Genomic DNA, 17,115 nt, shown 5'->3' with positions numbered 1-17,115 from the left:
CTCGAGTGCCTCTCCATACGGACTGGTTCGTTGGATGACCACCCAGAAAAACATTACAACCATGAGGGTGGTATGGGACGCCTTAGCTAATTAATTAGAGGAACTAAGGTGTAGTTTGCTTCTCCGGCGTGCCGTCAATAGGGCTCAGTGTATGCGGCTCGCTCTGCCGAGTGTGGTTTGCCCCTTGGGGAGGAGTGTGGTACATTTAGGAAACCTAACGTGCGGCTACAACCACAGGTAATCTTTGTAAAGGCTTCATAGTGAATCCCTGACCATTCACCTCGGAAGTGAACAAGGGTCTTGCAAGCCCGGGCTAGAGAGAGAATCACGGCTCGTGGGTAAAGTGTGCAACCTCTGCAGAGTGTTATGAAACTGATATATCAGTTGTGCTCACGGTTATGAGCGGCCTTGGGAGCTCCTTTGATTAGAGATTCTATGATTACAAATGATGATACAGATAATTGTGGTTTTAATGGTGATGATTATGATTATGGTTTCTGGTATTCTTTCCATTTAGAAGGACTACTTTTGGGTAAATAACTTGAATTTAATGCTAAAATCTGGCTCTCTACTAGTAATAATTATCTGACCAACTAAAAGCAATCGCTCTGAGCTTCACCCCACATACAGCTAGTCCACCTCAACCAAACGGGACAATTGCTGAGTATGTTGATGTATACCCACCCTTGCTTTACAACACCAAAACCCCCACAGGTTGTCCACATTGCAACCACTGCTCAGGAGAAGATGAAGTCGTGGTAGAGGATTTCCAGGAGTTCCAAGACTATGATGAGTTCTAGGCGCGGGTTAGCGGCAAACCCCTCCAGTCGGCTGCCTGTGAAGGTCGTGTATTGCTACGTTTCGTTTTAGCACTTTGATTTATGTTTAAGACTATGGTTCGTATTCAGTTTGTCTTCTAAAACCGGGTGTGACAATACGAGACGTTAACTTAATTAGTTAAGTAATGCACGGATCGTCGGTTACTACAAAGAAATCACGCCCCAATATCTGTAGGAAAGGATAGATCCTAAACCCCAGGAGTGATTGACGAGCCCCGTGTTTTTAACAAGGCATGTGCTCGTGCGAAATTTCAGCAATATAACCCCGTTGTTCTCCAATCACATGCCTGAAAATGGTGCAATTGGAGAACAGATAGGTTATGCTGGCGAAACTACGCATGAGCACATACCTTTGTCATTAACACAGACTTTGTCGGTCACCCCGAGGCTGTCCAATAAATAGACAATTCCGGCCCAACACACCTCACATGTGTCGCATGTGAGGTGTGTTGGACCGAAACGGGTGACGCCTAGGTTTCGTTTGTTGACACTACGATACACTACGAGTAACTAGAACCATCGTGTATTATTACATAGTTCAACTAATAAACCACCAATACAATATTATATACGAAATAACATTGTCATAGGTGACAAATCATATAAAATGACCTTATTTCCGATGGCATAATAATTACCTCGGAAATTAAAAAATTAAATTATCTAAGCACCACTAAATAAACTAAAAACAAGCTAATTTAATTACATAATCAAATTCTGGCTGTAAGACATAACAACTAAATAATATTTAACATACAAATTATTTAATTCTACATAACTTAACTACAAGCAAACATCACAAGATCAAGAATACTTACATTGTGGCGTGCGTGCGTGCGCACGATCAACGGAGGCAACGGACGCGGGTCTGGGCGTAGGCGGCAGGCGTGATGGATGGCGGGGTCATGGTGGCCGATGGCGAGCTGCGTAGAGGCGGAAGGGGTCGGGAAAGACACGGCGCCGGCGAGCGAGGAGTCGAGGCGCTAGGGAGGCCGGGCACGGCCGCTGGTGTGGAGCAGCAGTGGCGCTGTCGGACAAGTGATGCGAGAGACAGACAGACAGGCACACGTTTCAACGCCGTTTCCTTAAAATTACTTATCTCCGACCGCTTGTTTGCCAGCCGTCGAATATAAGCCTTACATCTGATGGCTGACAGACAAGCCGTCCGAGATAAGCTTATCTCCGATGGTCATTTGAAGTCGTCAGACGTAAGTCTTATGTCCGACAGCTGACGTGCAGGCCGTCGGAAATAATCTGGCTAATGGAAGTGCTCTGTTTTCTTGATGTGCACAAGGATGAACCATGTACGAGTGTGGGGATGTCATGACGGATACAGAGAAAGCATGGTTAGTTGCTATTAGCCATGAATTCGTTCCTTTGGCGAAAGCGTGAGAGCTTTTTTTAGGCGGGAGATGTATGCAACGCTAGATGGCAGTCGATGATGCTGGGAATTTAACTATGTTTCAGCATTCAGTATGATAGATTCGTTCTGCCCGGTATAACAGTCGACTGCTATGGTCTTGGTGAGTCGTCGCCTCGTCGGGGAGGGGGAGGCACAACGTGGATGCCGACCTTGATTCTGTTGCATCACTGTATGATGCAAGTACCAAAAACTGCTTTGTTGCTGGGGGAGACATCTACAAGTACAACAGGATACGAGTATGTTCCCGCTTCTCAGAACCTATATATGTAGGCATGACGCAATAGATAGAGATTGTCGTCGCTGTGACAAAAGAGATATTTCATCCGTCCCAATTTATAATTCGTTTCACTTCTTCGTATCAAGCTTGACTGACTCATCTTATTTAATTTTTTAACGAAAAATAAAAAATATTAAAGTCATACTATTATATGCTAAACAATATCAATATCACAGTAAAATTTAATAATGATTATAATTTTTTTGAATGAGACGAGCCGATCAGAGTAAAAAGTCAAACAAATTATAAATTGGAACGTAGGGAGTACAATGGAAGAGGTGCAGTTGAGCGAGGAACCCTGCAACAGATTTGGTAAGGCTATCAACGGTAGGCGGTAGCTACCTTATCTCATTCTCTATTTCAAACTTCACTCTGCAAACTATATAATCTATAGTGCAAATCTCTATTTTACATGATCTGCTGCTGCGAGTAGCCAAAGGTGTGGATTTGTATGACTTCAACAAATACCTATCAAGACACCTAAATTTATTACAGATATCTAAATGGCACTATGCATTTTCAACTGGTAACCTACTCGATATCTATTTTAAACGTGATGTGGGAGAGTACCTATATATACATAACCATCTCTTCAAATGTGTATTTAGATACCTGGTTGGACAGGGTACCATCTCCTCTTTCGGCTGACTGCGTAACTGAGATGTGTGTTTGAATTCCTGAATTTATGCCCTATTCATTTCTTTAGGAATAGATCCAGAATTTTTTCAGCTCATCAAATGTTATATAGTTTAGACAAACAATTCAGCTTGGAACCGTTCCAGACATCAATTCGGAGAAAACCGAACGCGCTCTTAAGCATAAAAGGAAATGTCTCTCGAATCCACTGATAACACAGTCCAAACTGCTTGATTCAGCAGCATGTTGCAGTTCGGATGCTTTTGCCGTGCAGTTCCCAGACGCAGAGAGCCGACCTCGCATCAATTCAGTACAGGCCATTGATATCGAACACAATCCAATCTGTGTGATTCAGCAGCCCTTCACACATAATGACACAATTTATTTTCTTTAAGGGCTAGTTTGACAACTCTATTTTTCCAGTGAATTTTCTTTTTTTAAGATAAAATAAACTAATTTCTTTTAGAGCCCGTTTGTTTCCTTGATTTTGAGAACTTAGAATTTAACTAATGGTGTAGACTACTTTTTATAATGTGATATTGTATAAACTTTTAAAAGTTTATATAAAAACTTATATCAAATTCATGAAGTGATAGATGAAAATTGATTTTATAGATTTATATATTACAATTACTTTTCTAGTGTACAACTTATAACACACTTTTATACTTACTTCTTTTATAATATAAATGTAGTGTATAACTATCTCTCGTATATGATTTAGAATAATATATAAATAAATTATATATACAAATATATAACTTAATTAGTTTGTCTAAATTATAATTATTAGAATAGAATTCAATTCCAACAAAACAAATAGATTTTAGTAAAATAGAAATCTCTTGAAAAAAAAGTTGTCAAACTAACCCTAAAATGTTTAGAAAAACGTGTCATTTGCACCACCAGCACCGAGAGACAATTTCTGCCATGTCAAAAAAAAGCGTGCAAGAACAGACCGGGTTTCCAAACAGACAAGGAGCTCATGAACCGGAGTAGCTTTTTAGAGTAATAGCGCATAATCCTAGTCTTAGGCCGTCTGCAGCGTGATATGCATATAGCCGTGCAAAACACTGTTTTAAAATGTAGACTACACGATAAACAGCTGAGGCTAAACGGTAACGCTATTACACGATAAACCCTGCTATTTGGAGATTGATCGAATCAGGGTAGCTCGTATGGTGTCTTTTAGCACGCAAAGCATTGCAATAAGTAGGATGGTCCAAAAGAACCCGCCACGAGCCTTGAATATTCTCAGGACAACACCAGAGATTTACATCCTCCTGTGGCAGCATGTCAACGTTTACAGTCAGCTGATATGCCTAAGAGCTTGTTTCCTAGCAAGAAGATTGAGAGGGCTAAAATACCTTAGGCCTTAGGCCTTATTCGATTACACATGGATTGGATAAAATTGAAAAAGGATTAATCCTCTTCTATTCAATTTTGAATAAAAAGATATTTAATCTCCTCCAATCTCTCTCGATCCTTTCGCAACCGAACAAACCCTTAGCAAGAAGATTGAAGGGAATTGAATAGTAAAGTATTTTAGCTCTCTCAATCCCTTCTAATCTCCTTCCTTCCAAACAAGTTCTAAGAGTTAGTTTGGAAACTCAAATCCCCTCCAAGATTAGAGGGAATTGTGGAAGAAATGAACTAATTTCCACCTCAATGCTCTCCAATTCCGAAGGAGATTTGAGTTTCTAAACTAGCCCTAAACGACAAAATATCACCAACATAATAACAGATTCAAACAAATGAAATGATGTTACATGAGTATAAACTCGGATTTTTTTTTGCCATAGAATGCTTGTGAGTACAGTATTTATGTTATCCAGTTGGTGCCAAATCTAATGAGTACATACAATACCATGATGTGGGAGACCATACTAATTTTCTAATTATTCGTCAGACAATTGTTTACACATGTATGGATGGAGAGCATAATGGCCTAAAATAAGCATTATATCTATTTTGAACTAACATTAATCAAACTTAAGGTTGAAACTATATTATTTTATCAATAGAAAAGGCCGGTCAAAAGGCAAAATGTATAATACTGGACAGCGATTAAATATATTGAAGGGACTACACGAATTCTCTAATTCTTGTGCACAAGTTGTTTACACACACATAGGCAATGCATTTGCTTAAAAGTAGGAAATCAGCATCATTAACATTTTTGTTGAAATGCTTACACATTTTTTGTAGTAACTAACTTTCTTTGTTTAGGACCGCAGTAGCAGATTGTTTAATGCGCTACAAAAGCAATCTTCGGACACTTACCTGAGATAGGTCTTTTATCTTCCCCGACAAAATGTGCTTCCACAATGGCATTTGAATGCTTTTACAGGATGGTTGACATCATCAAAATCAATTCCATAGTCCTGCAATTGTAATGTGCTCGAGTTTATAGCATGCTCTGGTAGACAACTGAAAGTAGGGCATGATCTAGGTGTTATGTGGGTTTGCCACTACACAAGGAGGGACAAGATGGGTAATGCAACCATGAGCAGCACCAGAATTTGCCAAAGCATGGCAATGGCATGGGCGACATCTATGGAGTTTGTTCCAGTTGATTAGGATATTAGCATCCATATTCAACAACCAAGGGCTAGTTTGGGATCTCAAATCCTCTCTAGGATTGGAGAGGATTGAGAGGTAAATTAGTTTATTTCACCCTAACCCTCTCCAATCCCGAAGAGGATTTGAGTTTCCAAACTAGCCGTCCTCTCCCTCTCCACCAGTGCGGTAAAGTATTCATTGATCATATCTCTAAATCCATAAATTGGCCACCACAAGGCCTATGATAAAACAAGATGAAACCAAATTCAGCTAGGTGGAAGGTCATTTCACAGTTTTTTCCCTACAAAAGATGGCTACCCAACAACCAATGTTTGTTAACCCACTAGTTAAAAGCAACTAAAGTGTGATGGAGGATGAATAAACATAATTGCAGGAAACACCACATACCCATGTCAATTCTTCAAAAGCCTCTACTTCCCTCGTTGTGAAGAATGCCAGCTGATAAACAAAGAGAAAGAAAAGCAAAATTACAAGGACTCAGTTTAAATTTAAGCTACAGCATCAGTAACAAGATAGCGTTTCACACACATGATAGTAGTGGTGGTCAGGCGTCTCAACTTCAACAGGAATTGCGATGATGTTACCATCAATGCACCTGCAGAATACAAAAACATGCCGAGTTAGCATGTAGATAGTATTAATTCAACGGAGCATGACAGCAGATCTTTTGTTTCTGAAGAAAGGACAGCAGAACTTTTTTGTTTTGTCAACCAAATAATCATTCATCTATTAGATACTTTATGCATGTGTAAAGAGAGCGACAGACAAAAGCAGCACAAGCACAAACAAAGACGGAAAACACAAGCAAAGAGTATCACGAGCACATACAGAACCATTCAGTCACAAATCATAGAGCTTCACAAGAATCATAATGAATTTCTGATTGAAGGAACGCTTCCCTAGCTATGGACCAAAAGGAAATATTACCTATGGTTCATAAACCTCGCCACGTTCCCATAAAAGGTACCATCTAGGCAAAGGGCTTCCTCGTCATTTAGAACACCTTCAGTGCCCCAGTCAGCATCGAGATTCACAGGGTATGTATGCCTTGCTTTACCAGCCTTTTTATTATTTTTTCCATATAGCTCAGTGTTTCGCTTATGTAGTTCAGTGTTTGTTAATATTTCACCAACATACTCGCATACAAAAGCACCACGAGGAAGATTTTCAGCAGAACGCAAGCCCCATCCCTTTTTCCGAGAAGCTAAAAACACCTGAAACGATGATACAGGACGCAAAAGAATATGAAGACATATATATAAGCTGCAGTAAGTTGTTTAGCAAAACAGTAGACACAGAATGCATAAGGTTCCAAGGAAAAATGCCTTAGCAAAATCTCTTTATATTTCTCAATTTAATTTAAATTTGGTTGCAATGTAGTGTATTTGTTGCTGAAACGCTTTTAGATGATGATCAGGTAAAAAAAAAGATGCTACAGATTGGCAGCCTGTAAGCACCATCATCAACTCATTATATTTTCTGTAGCACTGGTTAGTGTTAATTTGATATCTAGCGGGAAAGGGTAATAACATGCTCTTAAACGGTAATAAGTTACTTCACTTGCCTGCAGTTTGCGAGTAATGCCTCGCTGAACCACACGGTTTCCACAATTTCTGGTGCAGCCGCATTTTATCCAGCATTCCTTGATAAACTTCTTAATAAGGTGCCCTTTACAAGCATCAGGTTTCGCTGAGCTGACTCCCTTCATTATTTGCTCAATAGGACAGACACCCTTACAGTAGAAGTGCGGTTGTTTAAGTGGTTCCCGGAGCATTGAGACACACGCATCTAGAAATCCTTCTTTAAGCAGGCCATCTCTCGTATAAGCAAAGTCTCCGCCAGTTTCTCTTGCACAAGCGCAAGGAAGTGGCTCCGCTAGACAATCCCCAAAACAACCAGAACAGCAATTTTCATCTCCAATTCTAGCAAGTGAGAGGTTGATACAGGCATCTTGGAAGGTGGTATTTTGTGATATGTAGTGAAATGGAGGAGGAAGAACCCCATCCTCTCCACAGACTATTGGAATGCTCACACATTCTTCGCCTCTTGTTATATCATTGACATCATGGTACTGTCTTTTGATGCCTGTTTGGGGTAAAGACTGTTTAGTGAAAACACAAAACAACATCTGTTTTTAAAACCAAAATAACTTCATAAAATAATAATATAAAGTATGAAGTAATTGTAGTAGTCGAATTCAAATATTTTTTGCTGCACTTAAAACAACCTATATTTAAGAAAGAAAAAACACTAATACCCATACTTCCAGATAGACATGATGATCTATATTCTTTGTAGTGCAAAAGACATGTGAATAATTGTGGGAGTCCAAAAAGAAAAGCACTAAAGTCTTGAAAATCGGATACCCGGCTGCACTGTTCATAAAACAGATATGAGAGTAATCTTATAGGGACACATTACCATTGTGACGGTTGGACCCTAAAACTTTAGGACACATGACTGTTGGGGTCTCAGAGGTGCAAGGGTCTTGACTTTCAAGTAAAGTACAACTGTTTTCACCAGTTATTGTAGTCTCTGCACGACTGGTTTGCAATTGGTTACCAGTGGTTCTCTCCTCAAGGGAATCTGCCTCTTCAGTCAACTCTTTCTTGGCACTGCCATGCATACTAGATCTAGGCGTCTGACCACCTTTAATCTTCAGCTTCTTATTATAATGGTCTGAATCCACATTGAGATTCTTCTCAGCTCGCTTTTTCTGCCCTGCCTGCTACATTGATTGATGAGTTTGTCTTAAACAAGGTAAACTAGTGAACTAATAAGAGGAACAATGGTCCCCACATGTATTAAATTCAGCGTCATATATCAGTTTCTTATTTGCCACAGATCCTTACATATCATCAGAATTAATTTATACCAAAATATTTCTTAATGCCAATTTATAACAAATATATGATTGCTTCAAAAAAACCATTACATGTGACAGATCTGAGCAAATAAATCCTCTACAAAAATCAGAATAGAAGGCCAGAACATACTTTGGGATCTGAATGACCAAGTAAAGCTTCAACCAAAGTCGAATAATTATCAGCTTCTATATGCTCCCAGTTTTCCTCATATAATATTATCAGTTTTTTCAGTGCTTGTTCAACAGTTTCCTTCAAGAAACCAGCATCAGTCATGGATTTAACTGCATCATCAAATTTTTCTGTGGAAATCCTTGATAGTTCCATCCTGCTAGGCAGCAATGAAACAAATAAATTTCAAACATGATATGAAAAATGACTCCTGAAAAGAACAGATATTAAATTTAAAAACTTCGATAAAGATACACTTCGCATCATGAAAACTAAGCAGAGAAGATATAGGCTATAAAACTGTGTCCAGCAGATCATGCATATGGTCGTACAAAACATTGTTTTACACTAAATAGCATTGTTTGCAGAATAGAGTTTAAAATAGAAGATTAGATAGAGAATGAGATAGGAGAGCCACCAACTAATCATCAACTAGTCGGATGACTAGGTTTATAGTCGAGTTGTTCACGTCCGGGAGCCTTATCGAGTCTATAGAACCAATAAGGTTGGCTAATAGTGATTAATTGAATGACTTAAAAACATTATTCTACTTTATATGTACATGTTTATTGTATTCTCTTGGAATGTCATCACAACAAATAGCTCGTCAAGGAGCTGATGTTTTTTTCAATTTAAATCCTTTTCTTTTAAGTTAAGGACACATTATAAACAGAATTGTTATCATGGGCGTGGGGCTCATTGCTACTACAAGAAACCGAACAGCGCACCAACTCAAAAATGGTTACACCAAAGCACGGCAACACAGTAAATAGAGAAAAGAAAAACTTCAGCGTAATCTCTCAAACACCAATGTGCAGCACAACAAACAATAAAATGAAGGTCATATAACCTGCAATAATTCTGACCTATTGTGCAGACGTTCTTGAGGGTGTTTGTTTTTCCTGCCTAAAATTTAGTTTATATGTAATCGAATGTTTGATATCAATTAGAAATATTAAATATAGTCTAATTTGAACATCTTCAATAAGGTGCTTCAAAACAGTTGCCTAAAAAATAAAATATAGTAACATTTAAAATGTTTAGAGCACTAAAAACAAATTAAGCTTCAACAGTCAAACCCTAAAACATACTCCCTCCGTACTAAAATATAAGTCATTACAAGATTTTTGTAGAGTCAAAGTTTTTAAAGTTTGACCAAACGTATGATAAGAATCATCATAAAGATTTATAACACGGAATAGATGTAGTATGAAAATATATTTAATGGTGAATCTAATGGTATACATTTGATATCGTAAATGTTATTACTTTATTGTATAAATTTGGTCAAACTTGAACACTTTGACTCTCAAAAAATCTTGGAATGACTTATATGTTGTGATGGAGCAAATATATTTTAGAAACTAAAATACATTATTAGGAAGAAAAATGTTTGAGAAAAGAATAGAGCACTAATCTAGGGTGTAGTATATTTGGGTCTATGGTGTACTATATATTTTTTATAAAAAATTGTAAAATAAGATACTGTTAGAATTGTTTTTTATAAGTTTAACCTTATATTTTAAAATAGAATATTGATTTAAGACACTGTTAAAGATGCTCTTATAAACTAATTAGATAGATAAAGACTAAATGACGATACAAATTTTTTAAGATTAAGAGATTGTTTGGTTTTTATGGACTAATTTTTAGTAATTCTATTTTATTAGTTTTCGTATTTGTTAATTTAGAGACTAAAAATAGAACAAAATAGAAGGACTAAAATTAGTCTCTAAAAATAAAACACCATTAACTAATATGTGATCAGCAATGTTTAGTGTAGCATCACATAAGTGAATCATGAATTAATTAGGTTTAATAGATTCGTCTTGTTTAGTCCTAATCTATATAATAAGTTTTTAAATAAAATATATAGAATGATTGAAGAAGAATAGGATACGTGAGAGAGAATCTTTTAGAGAAGTAGGATATAAAAAACCACACTCAACAGGTGAGACAAGATACGGATGAGCGAAAACGAAGACCCCACTGCACCGCCTCTCCCACGCTTCCGCCGACGTGAAGCGGATTGGAAAACCGGACTAGCCGCAGCGAAAGCAACAAACGCGTCAAAATTCTCGGAAACGGGCCCCGAAAACCCTACCGCGAAAAAAAAACATTCTTCACACCACAAACAACACACGGCCAAAATGCAAACGCACGCACCCACTGCACGAACGCGCACCTAACTAAGTGAGCCGCCGGATGCGACGAAACAGAGGCAGGGACGATCGGCGTTCCTCCAGCGGCGTGATCAAGCCGCCGGCGGCGGCGCGCCTCCTGCACGAGACGCCAGAAACGGACGACGTCCGGCGGCACGCGATCGCCGCCACCTGGCTAGGATCTGGAGGCCAAACGATTCCGGAGAGAGAGAGTTTTTTTCCAGGATGCGAGGGGTTTCGGCACGAGGTGTATCTGGGAGAGCAGGCTGCCCTCCGCCGAACACAAACAGGGGAGAAGAATAAATGGAGGGGTTGCTTGGTACTGTTAAGTAACTCTAGTTAGGGTTACGTGGACAAATACCGACTTTACCCTAAATACTGACTTTGCTCTGAATGGTCTCACATCTCTATATAACGAACATATACACCTCATCATAATACATAGATGAGAAAGAGGTTGAAAGAAAAATGTGTCATTGGGCCATTTTTATAATGTTTTGGTAATTAAGTGTCCAACACATAGTGAGTGAGATATTATGTGTCAAACAAGCAAAAGGTGCAAATCATGTAACAAGGTACGTTTCTAAACTTAGTACATTGTTTTGAGTACTAACATATTTTGTCTAAGTGCTAGAAACAGAGAAAAGAAAGGTAGAAAAGGATTGCAAGTGACTTGGCTGTGTACAGCCGAAGTCCAGCTCGGCTTTGCACACCGGACTGTCCGGTGGTGCACCGGACAGTGTCCGGTGCGCCAGGCCAGCCTCCGGTGAACAGGCCACTCTCGGGAAAAATCGGCGGCGTACGGCTATAATTCACCGGAATGTCCGGTGGTGCACCGGACTGTCCGGTGAGCCAACGGTCGACCGCGTAATCTACAGGCGACGCGTGGCCCGCGCCAACGGTCGGCAGGGGCACCAGACTGTCCGGTGTGCACCGGACATTGTCCGGTGCGCCAACTCGCTCGGCGCTGCAACAGTCATCTGCGCCAGAAAAGGAAACAGATCCGCACCGGAACGTCTACAGTGATTGTCCGGTGCGCCACCCGACAGAAGGCAAGGATTTCCTTCCTTGCTGGCCTCCAACGGCTCCTAGCTGCCTTGGGGCTATAAAAGGGACCCCTAGATGTATGGAGGAGCTACCCAAGCATTCACTAAGCATTCTAAGTCTCCCACACTCCGTCTCCGCGCACTTGATCAATTGTGTTAGTGATTTGAGCTTCGTTCTAGTTGTGAACTCTTTGTGCTTCATTTTGAGCCCAAGTCTTGGCCTATGTGCGTGTGTGTGCTGCGAATTTGTGTGTGTTGCTTCCCAACCTTACTCTTATGCTTTCATTGTGATCTTTGTTGTAAGGGCGAGAGACTCCAACTTGTGGAGATTCCTCGCAAACGGGAAAAAGAGATAAAGAAGAAAAGTCGTGGTATTCAAGTTGATCATTGGATCACTTGAAAGGGGTTGAGTGCAAGCCTCGTCCATTGGGACGCCACAACGTGGAAGTAGGCAAGTATTACTTGGCCGAACCACGGGATAAAAATCGCGTGTCTCTTGTGTGCTTTACCTTTGATTATTTGTGTTCAAAAGAACTCGTCTCAAGCTACTTAGTCATTCTAACTTACATAATAAAGTTTTGTGGCTATTAGTGTTGAATTTTACAGGATCACCTATTCACCCCCCCTCTAGGTGCTCTCAATTGGTATCGGAGCCGTTCTCTTCATCTAAGGGACTAATCGCCCGAAGAGATGGATCCTAAGGGAAAGGGAATGGTGGTCAGCGACAAGGAGAAGGAATCCCTCTTCAACGAGTCAAGGGACGACAAGCCCACTGACTCAGGATCGAGTCTCAAGAAGAGAGACGGGAAGAAGAAGAGGCGGATCAAGAAGATCATTTACTACGACAGTGACGCCTCCTCTTCTTCACCAAGAGATGACGACGACAATGACTCGTCTAAAAAGAAACCGGTTAATCAAAACTATTCATTTGATTATTCTCGTATTCCGTTCAATTCCAATGCTCATTTGCTTTCAATTCCTTTTGGTAAACCTCCACACTTTGATGGAGAAGACTACTCTTTTTGGAGTCACAAAATGTGTAGTCACTTATTTTCTCTCCATCCTAGTATTTGGGAGATAGTTGAAAATGGAATGCATTTCGATAGTATGGATAACCCGGTGTTTATTAATGAACAAATTCATAAGAATGCACAAGCTACCACTGTTTTGCTAGCATCTTTGTGCAGGGATGAATACAACAAGGTGGGCGGCTTGGACAACGCCAAGCAAATTTGGGATACCCTCAAGATATCACACGAGGGAAACGACGCCACCATGATCACCAAGATGAAGTTGGTGGAAGGCGAACTGGGAAAATTCGCGATGATCAAGGGAGAGGAGCCAACACAAACATACAACAGGCTCAAGACCCTGGTCAACAAGATTAGGAGCTATGGAAGCACAAGATGGACGAACCACGACTTCGTCCGACTAATGCTAAGGTCCTTTATAGTAATTGACCCCCATCTTGTTAACCTTATTCGTGAGAATCCCAGGTACACCAAGATGACGCCCGAGAAGATTCTTGGGAAGTTTGTGAGCGGGCGCATGATGGTGAAAGAGGCTCGATATGTGGACGATGCTCTAAACGGTCCACTAACCGTCCACGAGCCTCAAACCGTTGCCCTCAAGGCAACCAGCAACAGGGAGACGCTACCAAGCAAGGTGGCACAAGTGGAGGTCGCAGGCCTCAATGAAGATGAGATGGCGCTTATCATCAAGCGCTTCAAGACCGCATTGAAAGGACGCAAGGAGTACCCCAACAAGAACAAAGCAAGGGGAAAGCGCTCCTGCTTCAAATGCGGTAAGACTAGTCATTTCATAGCACAATGTCCCGATAATGATGATGACCAGGAACAAGAAAAGCACGGGAAGAGGGAGAAGAAGAAGGTCTACAAGAAGGCGAAGGGCGAGGCGCACCTTGGTAAAGAATGGGATTCAGACTGCTCTTCGTCCGACTCCGACGATGAAGGACTGGCAGCCTCGACCTTCAACAAATCTTCGCTCTTCCCCAACGAACGCCACACCTGCCTCATGGCCAAGGAAAATAAGGTGAGTGTTCGAGATTCCCCCAAGTACTCTACTTCTAGTGATGAGGATTCTAGTGATGATGAAGTAGATTACTCTAGCTTATTCAAAGGATTAGATAGAGCTAAAGTAGAAAATATTAATGAACTAATTGATGCTTTAAATGAAAAGGATAGACTTTTAGAAAAGCAAGAGGATATTTTGTATGAAGAGCATGATAAATTTGTTAGTGTGCAAAAATCTTTTGCTTTAGAAACTAAGAGAAATGAGATGCTATCTTCTGAATTATCTACTTGTCATGAATCTATCTCTAGGTTAAAGATTTTGAATGATGATTTAAATGCTAAGCTAGAGGTAGCTAATCAATCTAGTTCATGTGTAGAACATGTTGTAATTTGCAATAGATGCAAGGATTTTGATATTGATGCTTGTGATGAACATCTTGCGTCTATTACTAAATTAAATGATGAGGTGGCAAGTCTTAATGCTCAACTTAAGACTTGCAAGGTTGATTTTGATAAGTTAAAATTTGCTAGGGATGCCTACACCATTAGTAGACACCCCTCTATTAAGGATGGACTTGGTTTTCGAAAGGAAACCAAGAACTTAATAAGTCAAAAGGCTCTCGTTCTCAACAAGGAGAAAGGGAAGGCTCCTATGGCTAGTAGTTCTAAAAAATGTCATGCTTACATTTATGATAAAAAATTTGCTAGAAATGCTCATTATAATAGGAGTTATGATGCATTTAATTCACATGCTATGTTTGCTTCTAGCTCTACTTTTGTGCATGGTAGAAGTAAGACTAGGAATAATCACGTTATGCATCATGTGCCTAGGAGAGTATGTAATGAACCTTCTACTATTTACCATGCTTGCAATACTTCTTTTGCAATTTTTTGTAAGAATGAAAAAGTAGTTGCTAGAAAGTTGGGATCCAAATGCAAGGGAGACAAGACTTGTATTTGGATTCCAAAGGCTATTGTAACTAACCTTGTAGGACCCAACAAGAGTTGGGTACCTAAAACCCAAGCGTAAATTGTCTTGCAGGTTTATGCATCCGAGGGCTCAAGCTAGATTATCGACAGCGGATGCACAAACCACATGACGGGGGAGAAGAAGATGTTCACCTCCTACGTCAAGAACAAGGATTCCCAGGATACGGTCATCTTTGGAGATGGGAACCAAGGCAAGGTCAAAGGCTTGGGCAAGATAGCCATCACCAACGAGCACTCCATTTCAAACGTATTTCTAGTAGAGTCGCTTGGTTACAACCTCCTGTCTGTAAGTCAATTGTGCCACATGGGCTACAATTGTTTGTTTACAAATGTTGATGTTTCTGTCTTTAGAAGGAGTGATGGTTCATTAGCATTTAAGGGTGCATTAGACGGCAAACTCTACTTAGTTGATTATTCGAAAGAGGAGGTCGATCTAGATGCATGCTTAATAGATAAGACTAGTATGGGCTAGTTGTGGCATCGCCGTCTAGCACATGTTGGGATGAAGAACCTTCATAAACTTCTAAAGGGAGAACATGTGTTAGGACTAACCAATGTCTGCTTCGAAAAAGATAGACCTTGTGCATCTTGTCAGGCAGGGAAACAGGTGGGAAGCATTCATCACAGCAAGATTGTGATGACAACATCAAGACCACTGGAGCTTCTTCACATGGACCTCTTCGGACATGTTGCCTATTGTTGGGGGCCTTCGGCTTCCGAAGGTCCTCAAAAACATGATTTGACAATGTTTTCCAAGTGAAATATGTGAACAGGTATCTTCGGATTCGGATCATGAGCATACAGAGCATGGTCAGGACGAAGCCTGAGCGAGACGAAAGATGATTATGACGAAGGACAAGGTGATCACGAAGCTGTGCGCAGGAAAGCTTCGGCATGACAACAGAAAAGGGGAACCGACTTAAAGATGAAAAGGAAAATTAGACCTCGAAGAATTACTATAGAGTTATTAGCAAATGTAAAGGGCATGAATGTAATTTTACATGGGCTGCGTCCCTTGCCTATAAATAGATGAACAGTACTCCCGTACTGTTCACGCTGACTGGGCATTCGCTTTTTGCATCAAGCTTGTACCCTTGCTTTCCTTCAGACCGAAGGTACATTTATAATCTGTTATTGTTAATATGGTAATGCAGATAAAAATAAATTGATAATAATGGTTAAGTATTTATGTTATTTTTCGTATCTTGCATATGAATTCTTCCTCATCATTTATTTTGCTTACGAAGGTTTTTCCTTCACAACCTTCGTCCAGAATTCATTATATCCAAAGGGAAATAATGTCTCGAAGGACGAAGGACTTTAACATTTAACACTTTTTATGTTGCCTTGTTCTTAACTAGAAGCATTTGAGAACAAGTTCCCAACATTGGCGCCCACCTCCGGTGAACTCACTTCCACTTTTTGAGTTTCGAACACCTTTGGCAAGCATAGACCTTCGTCATGCCGCCAAAGAAAGCTTCGGCAACAGGGGCTGCCGCTCTGCAGCCGCTGGACCCCAATCAGGAGACTCTCTCTCTTCGGGAGGCCCGAAGCCAGAAGAGGAAGGCCACCAGTCCAATGCCTCAGGAGGACGACTTGGATCAAGAGATCAGAAATATGGAGATGCTCCATCAGCAGGTGCAAAGGAAGAAGGAAAAGATGGCTAGGCTAGCTGACCTGCAAAGGCAGATAGACGAAGCCTCTGAAGAAGTTTGCCATCTTGCTCAAGATGAGCAGAACCGAAGGCCTCAGCACAGAGAGCTTCATCAAGAGGGCTTTTTCAACGAGGATGACTGGTATGAGGATTTCCATCATGGAAATTTTGCTTTTGATGATGCTTCTTCTCTGTCAGCAGAACTGCAGGCTACACCTTGGCCTCCGTCTTACCAGCCACCTCAACTCCCCATGTATGACAGACATTCAGATCCGAAGCAGTTTCTGATGAGCTATGAAGCAACAATATCTTCTTATGGCGGCAATACTGCAGTCATGGCAAAGTCTTTTATCATGGCCGTCAAGAATGTTGCACAAACCTGGTACTCCTCCCTTCGGCCAGGAACAATCACATCATGGCAGAAGTTGAAGGATATG

General features: G+C 40.5%; 1 protein-coding gene across 2 annotated transcripts; it reads right to left on the bottom strand.

Moving 5' to 3' along the window:
- Positions 1-4,090: 4,090 nt before the first annotated feature.
- On the bottom strand, positions 4,091-11,256 carry LOC103653787 (histone-lysine N-methyltransferase SUVR4). 2 transcript variants are annotated; one of them, XM_008680593.4, is made up of 9 exons: positions 10,979-11,256; positions 8,755-8,950; positions 8,180-8,486; positions 7,323-7,843; positions 6,686-6,972; positions 6,287-6,353; positions 6,146-6,196; positions 5,459-5,559; positions 4,091-4,458 (listed from the first exon to the last, which is right to left on the bottom strand). In XM_008680593.4, the coding sequence occupies exons 2-8, from the start codon at positions 8,947-8,949 to the stop codon at positions 5,473-5,475; spliced, it is 1,515 nt and encodes a 504-aa protein (XP_008678815.1). In that variant the 5' UTR covers position 8,950; positions 10,979-11,256; the 3' UTR covers positions 4,091-4,458; positions 5,459-5,472. The 2 variants fall into 2 exon arrangements, with proteins under 2 accessions (XP_008678815.1, XP_008678818.1); XM_008680596.4 differs by having other exon boundaries at positions 8,180-8,483; positions 10,979-11,255.
- Positions 11,257-17,115: the final 5,859 nt, after the last annotated feature.

Source organism: Zea mays, chromosome 4 (assembly GCF_902167145.1).
Source record: "Zea mays cultivar B73 chromosome 4, Zm-B73-REFERENCE-NAM-5.0, whole genome shotgun sequence".
NCBI classification, from domain to species: domain Eukaryota; kingdom Viridiplantae; phylum Streptophyta; class Magnoliopsida; order Poales; family Poaceae; genus Zea; species Zea mays.
Note: the sequence above shows the minus strand (reverse complement) of the source record. Positions and strands in the feature narration are given on the sequence as shown.